This window comes from Quercus suber, unplaced genomic scaffold (genome assembly GCF_002906115.3).
Source record: "Quercus suber isolate HL8 unplaced genomic scaffold, Cork oak 2.0 scaffold_73, whole genome shotgun sequence".
NCBI classification, from domain to species: domain Eukaryota; kingdom Viridiplantae; phylum Streptophyta; class Magnoliopsida; order Fagales; family Fagaceae; genus Quercus; species Quercus suber.
The window spans coordinates 198,373-216,176 of record NW_027069538.1 but is presented as its reverse complement, the minus strand read 5'-3'; the positions used below and the strand labels follow the sequence as shown (position 1 = coordinate 216,176).

General features: G+C 37.1%; 1 protein-coding gene across 2 annotated transcripts; it reads left to right on the top strand.

The window, feature by feature from the left end:
• The first annotated feature begins 409 nt into the window (after positions 1 to 409).
• On the top strand, positions 410 to 12,817 carry LOC112039686 (zinc protease PQQL-like). Of its 2 annotated transcripts, none has more exons than XM_024072578.2 (21): positions 410 to 1,018; positions 3,045 to 3,291; positions 3,364 to 3,489; positions 3,780 to 3,917; positions 4,010 to 4,144; positions 4,276 to 4,533; positions 4,642 to 4,779; positions 4,873 to 4,942; positions 5,052 to 5,265; positions 5,993 to 6,098; positions 7,512 to 7,745; positions 7,918 to 8,082; positions 8,170 to 8,319; positions 8,404 to 8,495; positions 8,892 to 8,973; positions 9,123 to 9,206; positions 9,289 to 9,405; positions 9,502 to 9,612; positions 9,890 to 9,970; positions 11,670 to 11,864; positions 12,274 to 12,817. In XM_024072578.2, exons 1-21 carry the CDS (start codon positions 810 to 812, stop codon positions 12,349 to 12,351), a joined length of 3,030 nt encoding a protein of 1,009 aa, XP_023928346.2. In that variant the 5' UTR covers positions 410 to 809; the 3' UTR covers positions 12,352 to 12,817. The 2 variants fall into 2 exon arrangements, with proteins under 2 accessions (XP_023928346.2, XP_023928347.2); XM_024072579.2 differs by having other exon boundaries at positions 908 to 1,018; positions 3,050 to 3,291.
• Positions 12,818 to 17,804: the final 4,987 nt, after the last annotated feature.

The following is a 17,804-nucleotide window of genomic DNA, read 5'->3' as shown; positions in this document are numbered from 1 at the left end:
TACTTCTCAAAATATTAAAATAAATCAAACTATAAAAAAAAAAATTAAGGTAATGGTAATGAAATGAACTTATATACATGACAAGTTATGATGAGTTAGATAAGTTGAAAAAACTATCTACCCGAATTCTCTTACTTAAGACTAAAAATAAAATTTCAACTCAACCTAACTCAACCACCCAATAAAACCAACATGAGGCATCAAGTTGCATTAGATTGGGTTGGTTTTGTGAGCTAATGGGTTTGATGAACAACCCCTAATCAAACATTACCATTAAAAATTCCAAAAATATGATTAAGAAGGGGAAAATTTGTAATTTTTTCTTATAAAAAAAATAATATTTTTTTGGAAGTGAGGAATTCAATTCATTATAGTTTGAAAAGACAAGGAACTATCCTCCGGCTATCCCCAACCTGACCTAATAATATAGGAGTAATTGTTATGCGAGGTCCATTGATGGTCTTTTCCTTGCAAAGTGCAAACACACAATCATGTACGTGACCCCATTGCGTGTCGAAGCGATAGAGTGGACCCAAAAACCACAATGATGCTCAAAGATCAAAACCCAGTTGAGTAAAGTACCAAAAGCACCACCAGAACATTGCCAAAATTAATCTTATTTGATTTTAGCCAGTGGAGTAGACTAAAATATAAAAAAGAAGCTTTTGGCTGCTGCAAAAACCAAATTTATTTTATTTTTTTGTTTGCCTATAAAAGAAGAGCCTAGTGGGTACGTACGAACGAACACAAACACAGAATTTTTCAACAGTTGATTCTTTCTTTGGGTTTATACTGTCTGTCTGTCTGGGATGGATTTACTTCCGGCAGAGAACTCACAGATCCCAAAGAAACGTAGGTTCAGGTCCCTGAAGCTAGTGAACGTGGAAATGGACCAAGTCCTTGCTCAACAACCTGTTGGTGTTCACTATGGCAGGCTTGACAATGGTCTCTTTTACTATGTCCGTTCCAATTCTAAACCCAGAATGAGAGCTGCTCTTGCTCTTGCTGTCAAAGTTGGGTAATTTTATTTTTCCCTTTTTTTATCTCTTCCTTTATCTTTTTCTTTTTTAAAGTGCTTTACATATATTGGCAGAATCAGTAAAAGATCACATGCAGATTGATTATGATGTTATATATATATGATAGAATGGTGGAGACATTGATTAATCTATTGAGGGTCCATAGTGTAACCCAAAATTTAGGGACTATGGTTTTGTTGTTGTACTTCGTATATATATGCATGTGCCCAACACTTGTTTTTGTTTGTTGGGTTGGTTTGATTTTGATTATATGCGGCTGTGTTTTGAGTTTTGGTGAGTTTGACAGTAGTTTAGTATGCTATTTCAAATGGGGAATTGTTTGAATCTGTTATGTACTGCAAGAATATGGGGTATGGGGTTTGACCTACTTGGCAAAATTTCGACTTGATGACCTATTTTATGTGTGGAGCAGTGTGAATTATGCTTTGGGTTGAGAACAATTAATTAGTGTCTGTTTGGGAATTGCTTATGTCCGATAGCTTATTTGCATATTGTTTATCAAAAGATATAGTTTTTGCCTTTTTGGTAACTTTTATGTTAATTGTGTTACAAAAAGCTAAAATTATTTGCAAAAACGCTGAGACGAAAAGCAAAAAGCAAAACTTTTTTCATCAATTCCCAAACGCACACTAAATGGCATGTTAGCATCCTCGATAAGAGCTAAGAGAACGGTAGAGAAAGTTACTTTTACCATGAGATTATAGAATATGTATGTTACACAAATGCAATTCAAATTTGGTTTATGATATTTACCTTCTGAAAATGAAAAACACCCAATGTAAAATTTTATTTGTATTTCTCATAAAAAGCCACTAATCACAATCTCTTGAGGGTTTTTTTCCCACTTAGGAAAAAGGGTAGGATGGTCTGGCAGGGACTGACTAGAAAGTTATACTCAACTGAGCCATAAGTGTAGGTATCATACTATCATCCATTGCAAAATAAGCACAGTGGGATTCGTACTCTTTTATTTATTTATTGGTAAGTTACACATGCATCCAATGGGCTATGACCTCACCCTGCATCCCATCATTATGGGAGGAGGAATTATCAGTTGAGCTATAGCTCATTGGTCATAGTGGGATTCAAACCCTAGGCATTGAGCAAGGAGAACAAGTACATTTGTCACTCATCCACCTGCTGTACTGGTAATCCCGTGTATTAAAATATGATGTGACTCCTCATTGTATTATGTGGAAAATTTGTGGAGAGAGCAGAATAATTGAGCTTTCAAAGTATTGACATATCTGTAATTGGGATTGTAAATATTTTCTTGCATTTTTTCTTTGAATGTTGTACTATGTTTGGGGTATCTTGTAACTCTTTAGTTGATTTCATGGATCTCTTAAACCACAACTGCAATTCTTTAGGAGGCTTTATTATTTGAGTTTCCTTTCTTTAATAAATTTTCCTTTCGTGGAAGAAGTGTTACCTGGTATATAGAGTGTTTGGTCTAAGCTAGCTCACTATAATAGATAGGTTTCGTATCTAAGTTGAAGGCTATATATTTATTATACATTAGGTTCAAGTTATACCTGGTGTTAGTTTGTCAATGCTATACCACTTAATAACTTTCTTTGGATATATTTTTTGACAAATCTTTTGTTGGATTAGATTGTCTCTTTATATCTTCCATGCTTGCAATATATCAAGATTATCAGAGATCAATAACTAAACAATCTATAAAAAGTTTACATTTCAAGTTTTTTGTATTTTAAAAATATATATAAAACATGAGTTTTTTATTTAGATTGTAAATAACGTCCGATTAATAGGAAATTTGGCATGTGTCTCAAGAATAAAGAGAATGTGTAGTTTAACAGTTGATTTTCTAAATATTAGTCCGATACAAAAAAATATTAAGTGGTGTAGTATTAATAAAGAGCTAAACTAGGTGTCTTATCAAAAAAAAGAAAAGAAAAAAAGAACTAAACTAGGTGTAATTTGAATTTGACTATATACATAAAGAATGTCAAACAAGCTAATTTATTGGTTTCATGGCAGATCAGTTTTGGAAGAGGAGGATGAACGTGGAGTTGCTCACATAGTTGAGCATCTTGCCTTCAGTGCCACTAAGAAATACTCAAATCATGATATTATCAAATTCCTTGAAAGTATTGGGGCAGAATTTGGTGCTTGTCAAAATGCAGTAACTTGTGCTGATGACACTGTCTATGAGATGTTTGTTCCTGTTGACAAGCCTGAACTGTTATCTCAAGCCATTTCGGTCCTGGCAGAATTTAGTTCGGAGGTATTATTATCCACCATGTTTGGTACTTTTGAAATTTTTACTTCATTTCGTATATTTACTTGTTCCATGCAGGTTCGAGTCTCAAAAGATGATTTGGAAAAAGAAAGAGGAGCTGTAATGGAAGAGTACAGAGGGAATCGGAATGCTGCTGGAAGAATGCAGGATGCACATTGGGTTCTGATGATGGAAGGTTCCCAGGTACTGATATTAAATACAATAAATTTGTTAATATTTCATATCTTAATGATTAATTATTGTATCAATTCATTGTTGAGGCTCTCTTGCAGATAGAATTGCACATTTATTGCATTAAACATTTCTCTTTCCTAGCTATCCTGATGAGTACATGCAATTATGTTTTACTTTTACTAGCCTTCTCTTATAACGCTTCTATATAGCAGCACCGTAACACACAAACTGCTTTTGGCCTTTCAATTTCCTTGTTTTATCATTTCATGTTGCTTCTTAAATCCTCTGATTAATTGCAGTATGCTGAGCGCTTACCGATTGGATTAGAGAAGGTAATTCGGACAGTGTCTCATGAGACTGTGAAGCAGTTCTATAGGAAGTGGTACCATTTATCTAATATGGCAGTGATAGCTGTTGGAGATTTTTCTAATACGCAGGTTTGTTTTGTTTATGTATAAATTTTCACACGGAACCTAGGTTTTCTGGTTAAGATTTATTGACAATCTCTCTCTCTCTCTCTCTCTCACAGAGTGTAGTTGAGTTGATAAAGACTCATTTCGGACAAAAGAGTTCGGCACCTGAGCCTCCTCTTATACCAACATTTACAGTTCCATCTCATGAGGAACCACGTTTTTCATGTTTTGTTGAATCTGAAGCTGCTGGGGTTAGTACAGAATAAATTTTAGTCTTGGTTCATACAAATATTTCTGCACATTTTTTAGAGCATGTGAGTAGTAGGCTTTCACATGGAAATTGTAATTTTAATAGCAATATCTTGACTTTATTCAAAAACAGTCTGCAGTTATGATTAGCTATAAGATGCAAGCGGATCAGCTAAAAACGGTGAAGGACTATAGGGATTTACTTGCGGAATCCATGTTTCTTTATGCTCTAAACCAAAGGTTCTTTAAGATCTCTCGTAGAAGGGATCCACCCTATTTCTCATGCTCAGCTGCTGCGGATGTTCTAGTGCGTCCGTTAAAGGCCTATATAATGACTTCATCTTGTAAAGAAAAAGGGACTGTTGAGGCCCTACAGTCAATGCTGATTGAGGTCTGCTTTTTATTTGTTTATAGAACTTCCTCTATCTTCCCTCTCTCTCCCTCTCTCTCTCTCTCTCTCAAAATGTTTACCTTTTTAATAACAGCTCTTATGCTTCAGGTTGCAAAGGTACGGCAACATGGTTTTTCAGAACGTGAAATATCTATTGTTCGAGCCTTACTGATGTCAGAGATTGAATCTGCCTACTTGGAGCGTGATCAAATGCAATCAACAAGCTTGCGGGATGAATATTTACAAGTATATCCCAATTGTAGTTTCTTGGGACATCTTATTGTTAATTTGAATTTTTAGTCATTATAAAAAATTCGTCTTTTTTTTTTTTGGTTGCAGCATTTTCTGCGCAATGAACCTGTTGTTGGGATTGAATATGAGGCTCAACTCCAGAAAACTCTTCTACCTTGTTAGTAACTATTATTGTATCTATAAATGCACTGGTTCTAAGATTTCTGAAAAAGACCAAGTATGAAAATATATATGGTTGTTCTCACCATGCTCTCTTATATGCATAGATATAACGGCATCAGAGGTATCCAAATATTCAGAAAAGTTAAGAACATCATGCAGCTGTGTCATAAAGACAATTGAGCCTCGAGCTTCTGCAACAGTAGATGATCTGAAGAATTTAGTGTTGAGGATCAATACTCTTGAGGAAGAGATGAACATTTCTCGTTGGGATGATGAACAAATTCCAGAAGAAATTGTCAGTTCAAAGCCAAATTCGGGGTAAAGTTGGACCACTTTGCAGATCAGTATTTTGAGGATATTTATTTTATTTATTTTTTGTATACTTGTGATGCCTCAATTTGATTGATTGTGTGATGTGTATGGATATGTGATGAGCCCCACATCGGGTATTTACTGGGTAAATCTGGGCTTTGTTAACAACTATAAGGAGCCTCAATTGGGACTAATTCTTCTAAGGTATAGCGCGATGTGGCTAGCGCATTTCCTTAGGTCGTTACATATGGTATTAGAGCCGGCCTGGTAATCCCGTATAGGCTTAGAGACACTACCCCACGAAGTAGGCCCTAACGAGGACGTTAGGGATTTAAGTGAGGGAGATTGTGATGGCTCAATTTGATTGATTGTGTGATGTGTGTGGGTATGTGATGAGTCCCACATCGGGTATTTATTGAGTAGATCTGGGCTTTATTAACGACTACAAGGAGCCTCAATTGTGAATAGTCTTTTTGAGGTATAGCGCAGATGCGGCTAGCGCTTTTCCTTGGGTCGTTACAATACTACTCTCATTATTTGCATTGACTAGCTTTTATTTGTCTTTGGATGTAATTTGATACATGATGCATTCATTTTTTTCTTCTATATTCCTTACTAGCTCAATGAGACAGCTCATTTGTGCTACTTAGGAGGATCTGAATCTACAAAACAGATTACGTTTGCAATTTGATTATATGAATGTAATTTTTTTGTTGCAAATAATTTGTCTCAGGAATATTGTGCAGCAGTCTGAATATCCAATTGTTGGAGCTACTGAATTAATTCTATCAAATGGCATGCGAGTTTGCTATAAGTGTACAGACTTTCTTGATGACCAGGTATAAAACCGTATAGGTATTGGAATATCTGTAGTGAAAAGAACTATCTAATGGAATTATATGTAAAATCTCATTTATATTACCTCCTCAATTTGCTATATTTATGAGTTTTTGTTGGTCTGATGTATTTGTTTATTCTTAAAGTTTTGAACTTACATAGAAACAATTATTGGATAGAGTTGGGAGAAACATAGAAGTAAATCTTGCATTTTGAAGTCCTTTGCATAAGATTAACAGTTTTTATGGTAGGAACTAATGGATGAGTTTCTTAAGTTGGGTATGAGATGAAACAACTATGAAAACTGTAGGAATATAAACAAAGGTATTGTGATTTCCAATGGAAAAAAATTAGTGGATTGGCCTGGTCAACTATGAAATGATACAGATCATTGGAAGAATGAGTGCTTACTAGTAAGAGAACTAAAACTCAACTAACAAAGGTTAGTTCTATTGTAAATTTCAGTCTTTCATATCATATAATTTCATTTTAAGACTAATTATATGGCTATAAAATTCACACTTAGATCTTAGAAAGAAATGGATTTGAAATACTCCTATATGTGATATGATCAAGGTCGACTAGATTCCTTTCCAGTCATTTGGGGAGTAAGTCTCCATTTTTATGTTTTTCCTTTCATAATTGTAAGCAGAAGCACGAAAGATCTGGAAATTGGTCTATCATATCTGGAGGGCATAGATTGCCTTATATGTGAACTTTGGGGATTAGGATTACATGCTTAAGTGTTGGTTGCAGAGGGATATGAACTTGAATCCAATTTAGGTTCAATCTTTGCAGGAGTTATTATAGTGTGTAATTGCAAGACTGAAGGTCAAGTTTGAAACCTAGAGGAACTTCCTTTTAATTTTCTCCTTTTTTTATGCTCTCATTTTTATTTTATTTTATATTCCCTGGTGCATCTTAAAGGAGACTAGTCATTATCGAGAGAACTTGATTACTTGAAGGCTCTTGTGAAGGGGCATTTATCAATTCTCCTTTTTGTTTCCTGTTCTCATTGAGAGTAGAACTTGTTTCTTGTTGACGTTACCTCAAATATACAGGGGCTCTTGTTCTATACTTTTTGGCTGTGAATTATTTTTTGGCCTACAGAAGTGATTATTATGTATGGCTTTGCTTCTGTGTCCTGGCTGTGGTTTTGTGCTGGGTGTTTGGTTTGTTCTGCACTTGGTATATTAGGCTGGGTCTTTGTACTCTGATCTTGTTACGGCTGGTTGCCTTGTTGTGGTTGGGTGCTGTTCACCTGATTTGTAGTCTTTGGCTGTTGTGGCTACTTTCGCAGCTTCTTTTCAATAAAGATTCTCTTACATATAAATAAAAAAAGTGAATATATGATCTAAACCTGAGCATGACTTACAGGTGCTATGTATAATTCTTTTGGCTCTTTATTCCAACAGGTTCTCTTTACAGGCTTCTCATATGGGGGTTTATCAGAACTCCCAGAGAGTGAATATTTCTCTTGTTCAATGGGACCAACCATTGCTGGAGAAATTGGTGTATTTGGTTATAGACCATCAGTATTAATGGACATGCTTGCTGGCAAGAGAGCTGAAGTCGGTATGAATCTTGGAGCATACATGAGAAGTTTCTATGGTGATTGTTCACCATCAGACCTGGAAACTGCCTTGCAGGTTTGTTTCATGTCCAAAGTCTCATTTGTTAGAACTTGTTAAGCTTGCATATTGGGGATTGTACACAAAGTTGTTGCTTCCTATTGTGCCTGTCCCTCCTTCCAACCAGATCTGGGTTTTATTTGGGTTCATGGCTTTTTCAGTTCTAATTATGCTGTTCTGGCTCTGGCAGCTTGTCTATCAACTATTTACAACAAATGTAACACCAGGAGAAGAAGATGTCAAAATAGTGATGCAAATGGCCGAAGAAGCAGTTCGTGCTCAAGAGAGGGACCCTTACACTGCTTTTGCAAACCGTGTGAAGGAGCTCAACTATGGAAACTCCTATTTCTTTAAGGTGTGCCTGATATCCTGTTTTAAAAATTACTGATTCAAGATGGGTGCGCCCTCCTTCTAACTTGCTGTCAATTTCTTCCTTGTGTAGCCCATTAAAATAAGTGACCTTCAAAAAGTTGATCCATTAAGAGCTTGTGAATATTTCAACAAGTGTTTCAAAGATCCATCAACTTTTACTGTTGTGATTGTAGGGAATATTGTTCCGATGATTGCACTTCCCTTAATATTGCAGTATTTGGTAAGTAATAGATTCTTTTTGTTTCTAGTTAGGCATGGAATGGTAAATATTCCATGTTAACTGGGTTTGTGATTCTGCATGCAGGGTGGAATACCAAGGCCTCCTGAACCTATTATGCATTTTAACCGTGATGACCTCAAAGGCTTACCATTCACTTTTCCATCAACCATAGTTAGGTAATCAGCAAATGTGTGTAATCTCACACGCATGCTCGTATACAGCCATATAATTTTGAGTGATGGTAGTAGTTGAACATATTTCTGGAATGTAATAGGAAGGGTAGGGTCATCTATGGATTCAGTTGGACCGGCTAATGATCCTGAATTATCCTTGACTTTACAGTGATGATTTCTCATCTTATTTCTTTGGAGGAATTATTCATTCCACTTTTTTTTTCTCTGACAGGACACCCGTTCTTAAATCCTCCTCCTCTTTGTTGTTATCTTTGAATGTTGTTGCTTCCATACATTTCTGTTGACATTTGAAACATCATTGGAATTTTCCTGTGTGGATGCCTCTTTTTTATTTTGTTTAGAATTCAAATCCCTTTTAACCATTGGATATGCTTGTAGAGAAGTGGTCCGGAGCCCGATGGTGGAAGCACAATGTTCAGTTCTGTTATGCTTTCCCGTGGAGCTGAAAAGTGGAACAATGGTATGTCTAATTTTAGATCTATCAATTAAATACTTCTGTAATGGATTGCCATCAGGCCTTTCTTGGCTTTCATTTTACTGATGGGTTATAGTGAGTTATCTGTGAAATAGAATAAATTAAACCCAAAATAATAATAATAATAATGGCAGGTAGAAGAGATTCACTTTGTTGGGTTCCTGAGCAAACTTCTTGAGACAAAATTAATGCAGGTTCTGCGTTTCAAGCATGGGCAGGTCTGCATGCATGTCATTTATCTTTCTTTTGATCATAATATTTGTTGGCCTTGTTTTTATTTAATTGCCTCTCTGCATTCAGATCTACTCTGCCAGTGTTTCAGTATTTCTTGGCGGTAATAAACCTTCTCGAACTGGTAATGTTCGTGGTGATATTAGCATAAATTTCTCTTGTGATCCAGCAATCTCCACAAAGCTGGTAGGTTGTTATAGTCGTATTTTATTTTTGGTTTTTGGTCTAATAATTCGGTGGCCTATCTGCTCACTTTCTAGCTCTTGGTATATTTCTTAACAGGCTGATCTTGCTCTGGATGAGATATTACTTCTTCAAGAGGAAGGACCTACAGATGAGGATGTTTCAACCATCCTTGAAATTGAGCAAAGAGCCCATGAAAATGGGCTTCAGGTTAGAATTTCTTTACATAGCTGTGTGTTTCATAAAAAGGTGGTCCACATGGTTGTCAAAAAGATGACTTATCAAAAAATATGGTCGTCATAAAGATGGAGAAAAGGCTATATGATTCTTAGACACACCATTTTCAACTTGCTTTGCATTAAAACTTTCGACTTTCTTCTCATCTGTTTTTGGCAATCACCCAAAGCATTAAGGGTCATGGATGTGAGAAATGAGAGCAATTTACTACCATTCATTTCCTGATGCTGATTTACTTATGCTTTTTCAGGAGAATTACTTCTGGCTTGACAGGATTTTACGCAGCTACCAGTCAAGAATCTATTCTGGTGATGTTGGCACTTCTTTTGAGGTTGGTGGTTGTAACTGTGTTTGTATACCAGCCTAAGTTGCTGTTTGCATACAAGTGTTACTCTCTTTTTTTTCATTGATAAGCTTACAAGTGTACCCCAATGGTTTTTGAACCCATAACCTTACCCTCTTTACCCCATTCTTATGTGGGAGGTGGTGGCATTTGAGTTTAAACTCATTGGCGATGTGTTATGTTTCTATTTGGCCCTAGAGTCCATTTGGTTGGGTGGAAAACAAGGAGGATAGAAAATGGGGAAGAGAAAATAGTGTTTTGGGTTGTTTGGTTTGGAGAGAAAAGGGGAAAGATTTTGGTGGGGCTCAAGTATTTCTTTCTGGGCCCGCCAAAATGTAATCTCTCCAATTTGGAGAGAAAACTCTGGTGATTGTGCTGGCTGTTGCTTCAGCCTGTTGCAATTACATTTTTGTCCCTCTCATTATAATGTTAACTACAACTACCAACCACATGTCTTTATCTTCTTCTTCTTCTTTTTTTCATGTAAACCTAATCTTATTCTTCTCTTTCAAACACAATGTTTCTGCTCTTTGTCCACTACAACGTCTTTGTCCTGGTTTTTTCCCCCTTAATATTGGAAACACTTTCATTATAGTGTTTCTATTAAAAAATAAAAAATAATTGTTATATATAAATTATAATAACAGAAAATTAATATAATATAATATGTGTAATATGTTAAATTTTATAAATTAATTTTAATTAATTATAAATAATCTTTTAATTTAGTGATTAAAAAAATTACTTCATATATATTATGTAATAAGGGCATAGGAGTAAATTTATACAATTTACATTTTCTATCCTCTTATTTTTCTTCTCAACTAAACAAAAAAGTTTTCTATCTTCCCACATTTCCATTTCCTCCCCATTTTTGTTCTCTCACTTTTTCATTCCCTAACCAAATGGACCCTTAAGGTACAAGAATATTCAGAATAACAATATGTGGTGAGAGATGCATACAGCTAATTGTCTTCTTGGCTTCTGAAGTGTAGCAAATAAGAATTCTTAGTATTTATTGCACCATTACTTTACTATTTTATGCATAGAGTTCTGGATTTCAATAAGAATTCTTAGTATTTAATATCGTGTTTTTAGATCTTTAGCAACAAAAAAAAAAAAAAAATTCTTTGGTACTTACATTTTTAGTCCCTTGTCAATTTGGTTCATATATTTTGGTAGTATTCAATTTGGTCTCTATGGTTAACTCACTAGTGGAAATTGACTACAAGTTGAAAATAGTAGAGACCAAATTGACAGCTACCAAAATTTAGAGACCAAATTAATAGTGACCTCAAAATGGTATTTTCTCCTAAATCTTTCTTTGCTTGTAAAAATCTCAAATACAGCTTACCTGGTTAACATAAAAAGTAGTTCCAAGCAATTAATAGTTTGGATACTTCTCTAAACAATATTGCTACTGAGGATTGGCAATGACAGTAACATTCTAGCTGAATAGTCACGATTTTAAGTATCCACCATACCTTGATGTTTCTATTCATCTTTTAGCTGAAGAAAGAAAATGTAATGCTTGGGCATGTAATTGCAGCTCAGCAAGCACTTCATCTTCACTTCCAAGCTTCCATTTGTATGCAGCCATTTTAGTAACAATAGTAGGGTAGAAACGTGTATTATACTTTTTTAAAAATCTTAGAGACTTAAATCTGTAATAATTTCTCTGATGCAGATTATAGATGATGGGCGGTCCAAAGTTAGAATATCTCTGACACCAGAAACAGCAAAGTTGGCACTTCAGAGGATACTACCTTATCCTTGCAAAAAACAGTACACTGCAGTGATTCTAATGCCCCAGATGTCACGCTTTAAGTTACTGAAATCATTCTTTCGATCTATTAAGACCAGTTATCGCAGAGATGCAAAGGTCAGTCATGATTATGCATGTTTTACCACTTATGTGTATCTAGTGCACTGTGCACATGCCATTATTCTCCAAGGAGTTTTTGGAACATTCTAAATATTCTCTAGAAGTTCTACAACATTCTCAATGTGTATATTGTTAATTCGTTCCAAAATTTCAGCAAAATTCCTAATTTGTTAATTTGACTATATCTGCCCCTGATGTGTATTGCTTTACCATTTGTTTCTTGGAGGGGAGAGATTGGGGGGGGTAAAGATGTAAGCTAATCCATTTCATCCCTATTATCTCTTGACGAGGGTGTGCTCTAGTATGTGTGTGTATATATATATATATATATTTTTTTTTTTTTTTTTTTTTTTTTTTTTTTGAAATTTGTATCTCAAATTTTTGCTATTCTATTTTGTTGTGGCAGATTTTAGCAGGCATTGCTGGTATGGCGGTCATAGGTCTTAGTTTGTGGAGATATTCAAGGAGTACCCTGAAATCTTAGGAGATGTACATAGCCAAGTTAAATATAGTTGAGAAGTATGAAGGTTTCCAACACAAGTCAGGATGGATTATTTCTTCACTGTAGATGGATGTGAGGTGGTTGCATATTACCTTCACAAGAGCTGGGAATTTGAACAATAAGAGGAACTACATTACAAATTTAAATATGGCCCCAATGAAGGCTTGTAACATATATGGATACCCATTTTTTATCTAGTCAGCTAGGGTAGGATGCACCACTTTCTAGGGGTGATACGCAATGTGGTATTCATTGCTGAACAGATTACATTGTGAAACAAAATAGTTCTTGTGAAATTTGTCTGAAGACTCCAAAACTATGCTGATAATTTGTTCGATTAGCATGACCTGGCTTCTCTAACAGGGTTTCCCCTTGTGTCGAATAGGATCGCATGTGTATGATAGAATTTGAAACTCATGAGGTATGTTTCATGATAATTGTTTTTTAATTGGTTTTCTTTTAGTTGTAGATGGGATTTCAATTCACGTAATTTCTTTGACGATTTTATTAATTAGAAATTGTCATGTCTAAATTATTAAAATACGTAATTCAAATATATTGAGGCTTCGTCCGCACGGATAGGTCCAAAAATACAACACCGATCTCATAAAAATGAAAAAACCAAAAAAACTTTGCAAGTAAAAAGTTGGGCAAACAGTATTTTCCCATTTATTATGGTGCATTTGTTACTTGCAATGTCTCATAAACTTTGCAACTAATGACCTTTCCTCGCAATTGTTATTTAGCACATTGTCCCATCCCAATACAAACTTCTGTTGATCATATTTTTCGAAAATTTTTTATTTTTTAATCAATTCAATTTAAAGAAAATCCTAATAATCGGGAGTAAAATGCTTATTACCAATATTTTTTAATAGGGCTTATTACCAATAGTTGTGAGTGTACACTTGCATATTGCTCAGTTTTGAAGTTTACGAGGAAAATTGCTAATTATAGGGGGAAAAAAAGTTGCAATTAACCCAAGTACTAGTGGCTAGTATAAGACAATATGTGAAAAAAATATTTGTATCTTTAAGTATTAGTTATATACAACATTTCTTTCATATTGTGTGGACCCAATTCACACGTGAAATTTACACAATGTGAGAGATGTTATATAACAAGTGGACTACTTTTTTAAAGGAACAAACAAAAGAAAAATAATTACCAATTGGTTCATTTATCAATTAGTACTATTATGAGTAAAAAAAAATAAAAATACACTAAACTTTATAATTTTTTTACATAATATTTTAAGTAGAAGATTGTAATTAATATGATATCATTTTTATATGAGATGAGATTATTATTAACATAATTTTTATTGTACATTGATCATAACATGGTATTTTATCTTAATTGTTATAAAAAAAACATTATGAAATTTGTTGGGTATCAAACTTGTTTAAAATTACCACACACCCTTAATACGATGGTCACTCTACAAGTATAAATGTTTGTGGGGTGTGGGGGTAAAGACCGAAGTTCAAATCTCTAGAAAGGAGGTTCACATACATGATATCTTATCTTAATTGTTATTAAAAACATTATGAAATTTTTTGGGTATCAAACTTGTTTAAAACCACATTCTCAAAAAAAAAAAAAAAAAAACTTGTTTAAAACCATCACACACTCTTAGTGCGATGGTCATTGTACAAGTATAAATATTTGTGGAGTGTGGGAGGTAAAGACTGAAGTTTAAGTCTATAGAAAGGGAGTTCATATACATATTCACTTATATTAAGTTAGAATAGAATTTCAATCTTGTGTATATTAAAAAAAAACTTGTTTTGATAGTTTTTTTTTTAGTTTATATATATATTTTAGTTTTTTTTTTTTAGTTTTATTCAGGACTGATATTATTAATATATCTAATGAGATAAGCTTGAATATGTGGCACGTAAGCTTTCCTTTTAAAATGAAAAGATCACATGGACTTTACTTTTACTGTAAAGCTAAAGTTACCTTATTAGAGCATTTTCATCAACACTCTCAAATGTTATTGTAGGGTTCAAATTCGTTACGTAAACCCAAAGATAATTAATTTGTAGAGTATGGGTCAAAGAACTAGAATTAGCAAGGGATTAATAACAATGGATCTTAACCATTTCAACTGTGTATGATCAGTTTGTATACATTGATAGTTTTAAACACTCTCCTGTTTTTCTTCTCCCTCTTTTCTTTCTCCTCTCTTCCAGGCCCATTGACAGGTGCTCCCCTCCATTTTATAGTCACTCTTACCCTCATCTCCATCGTCCACGTGCTCCCCATCCATGAACTTGCTCAAGTACTTGTCATGTCAGGCAGCTTCTTTTCATCTCTGTGTAAGTGGCGGTAGGTTAGGATGCACTGTTCAGAGGTCTTCTCCACATAAATGCGGCCAGAAAAGCTGTTGCAATGCATTGAATACGGTGGCAGCAGCCTTTCCCTCAGATATTTCCCCATTCTTATCGTTCCTGAATATGCCTTGAGTTTATCTTGATCAGGTGGAGTCCTCGGACAATCATTTGGGCTTTTCCCCTACTCAATTAGTCTCCGATATCACATCAGAGCAAAACATCTTCCTCGGACAGGAGATGTCCTCCTCGGACTGGAGATATCCTCCTCGGACAGTGATGATCCTTCACCGAGAGGATTCCACTCCACTCTGGGCCTTGTCTTCTCCGCATCCCTCTTTTCGGATGTGAAACAGTCCTCTCGTGGGCATTCGGCCCATTAACTTGGGCCTGACCCCTTTTCCCCCACAATAGCCCCTCAAAATTTTATTTTTTCCCACGCAAGCGGGAAGAAAGAATAAGATTTTGATTTGATACGCGGGAATGAACGGATAAAGATGAAAATAAAATAAAACAGAAGAAATCAATAGAAGTAAAAGGTCATAAATGCCCCTGTTTACACGCGCGAGGTTGTGGAGACGCGCGCCTCATTATTACCGCTGTAAATCTCTCATTCCCAAAGTAGCGCATCAACTACTTCAAGCGGCTGTGTCTCTTGCATCCAACGGTGGATTATTGATCAAACGGGTAGGGTTTGCCCTCGTGATTCGAGCGAGATGAATGATACCGCTCCATTTGTCCCATATATAAATCTCTGTAGGCAGTTACTTTTCTTACTTTACACACATTCATAACACTCAGAGCATTTTCAGAGCTTCCGGAGAGTTCCCTTCTTCAAAAGCACTTCACGCCCTCTCGGATTTCTGCATCTTCTGCCTTCAGGATCCCACCCAAAATTACATTTCGAGTTAGGGAATTCGTATCACTCGTGCTAGTGTAAGTCTCGGTGCTTCCTGAACCTTTATTTTCCCCTCGGCTACCATTTTCTTCCATTAACACCATCTTCCTCATTGTGTCGTTCATTCTTTTAGAAATGGGTAAATTCCAATATCTCGTCGATAGTCCGGCGTTGATTGAGGAGTTCAAGAGAACCCACCATATCCCACAGGGGGTAAATCTGAGGTATTGCCCCCCGGAGGGACTACTGTTAGCCCGACAAGAAGGAGAGGTCATAATTCCTATGATCGCCTTCATTGAAGGGGGAATGACCCTTCCTATGGGTCCCGTGACCCTAAACTACCTCCGTAATCATAGGCTTTCTCCCGATCAGTGTGCGCCCAACACCTTTAAGATTTTAGGGGCCTTTGATGCCGTAAATGAACAATTAGGCCTAGGGCTAACTTGGCACGACTTAGCATACCTATATGAGTGTCGTGGCCAAAAAGGGGGGGGGGGATATTACCTTAAATCCCGCTCCGATGTCGTGAGGCTGTTCTCCTGCCTTCCTAAATCCAATAAGGGAATGAAAGACGACTATTTGATCGTCTCGGGCGCATGGCACGACGGTCTACACTGTCCGACCGAGCCAGGAGAGCCAGGTGTGCCTTCTCGGACTCAGGGTCTTTAACCATAGTCTTAGGGCTTTCTCTTTCCGTAATTATTCCTTTGTCTATCTTTATATTTGCTTTCTGATCTAACTGGTGTGTTTGTTTTACAGATAAGGTACATACTGCTCCTCGGCTGAGCCTTATCAACGTGCCTGCCCTCAACTACCTACTGCGCTCGGAGATATACGTCAGCGAAGACGGACAGTTGAGGTCCATTCCACTTATACTTGGTTACACCCCCAAGAAAGCCGACGTCCAGCCAGCGGGGAACGCAATTACTCAGGGTGATTATAGGTTGCAGCGCATAGACGTTGCTCGGAAGAACTTTTTAGCGCCTTACGACCTCGCACCGGTTCCACACCCCAATCCCCAAGGTGTTCCGCTGCTCATCCGACCAGTTCAACAAGTTCCCCTTGCACAGCCGACTGTGAGAGAAAGGGTCGGCTCCTCGTCCACCTCCTTGGACGTACAAATTGACAAGTTCAAGTTTGAAGGGGAAAGCGAAGGAGGTGTCCAAATAATTCCTTCGGACTCCAAAGAGGAACTTGATAGACAGTCTTGTGTCCGACCTCCTTTGTTGCTGACTACAGTCCCTGAAGACTCCTCAGAGGAAGAAATGTCTGACCTGAGACTACTCCTAAAGAGAAGGAGCAATAAAGTTGAAGCCAAAGGGACGGGGACTTCTCGTCCTGTGGCAAATTTGCCTCCACCTCCTCCCGCTCCACAGGTTCCTGATCTGGCTCTCAAACCTATACCGGATTTAAAGAAAAAGAGACCGATGGAGCCTGAGGACAAGGAGAAGGGATTGCCACCCAAGGCCAAGCAGCAAAAGGTGGCCAAAGAGCCCCGCCAAAAGAGGGGATCCTCGGTGGAGAGCAGAGAGGAGCCTCCCTTGGCCGAGGTGCACCGAGGACAACGCATATGGTCCCCCAGGCTAGAGCTCAACAGCGTCCCATTTCCTTGGGAGACCTCGGTCAGGAACTATGACGGGGGTCGTGCTGGACTGATAGCCGAGGCGCTGCAGCAACCCTTACTTCTGCCCCGAGACATGGATTCATATAGGCGTTTTAGCCAATATGAACTCTTCATGTCTTTGAAGAGGGATTTGGCCATGGTAAGTATACCCATTCCACTCCTTGGTTATAATGTGGATTTTCTATGTTTGTATACTAACACCGTCGTCTTGTTCAGATCACCCAGCAGGTCTATGTAGCTGAAGAGTGGAACTGCAAGACCTATGTGGAAGCCCAGGCCGAGGCCCAAGCTAGGTCCGAAGCGGAGAGGGTCTCGGAAAACCTGAAGGAAGAGGCCTCCAAGCTTACGGAGCAGCTAAAAGGGGTAACCCAAGAAAGGGATAGCCTGGATGCTGGTCTCAAGAACGCTGAGACCCAGGCCGAGTCTCAGTGCAGGTTGCCAAGCGAAGCCCAGAAAAATCTGGCAGCAGAAAGGGAAACCATGAAGGAGCTTCGCGTCGAGCTGCTGAAGGCTAAGAAGGCTGCCGAGGAAGCTCAGAGGGACGCCCAGCTGGCCAAGGAGGCCACTGAAGCTGAGA

Excerpts from the sequence above, each read along its gene's own strand:
- LOC112039686 (XM_024072578.2), top strand. The coding sequence starts at position 810 with ATGGATTTACTTCCGGCAGAGAACTCACAGATCCCAAAGAAACGTAGG. Across the intron at positions 4,145-4,275 it reads TTGAATCTGAAGCTGCTGGG|TCTGCAGTTATGATTAGCTA; the intron begins GTTAGTACAGAA and ends ATTCAAAAACAG. Across the intron at positions 4,780-4,872 it reads TGCGGGATGAATATTTACAA|CATTTTCTGCGCAATGAACC; the intron begins GTATATCCCAAT and ends TTTTGGTTGCAG.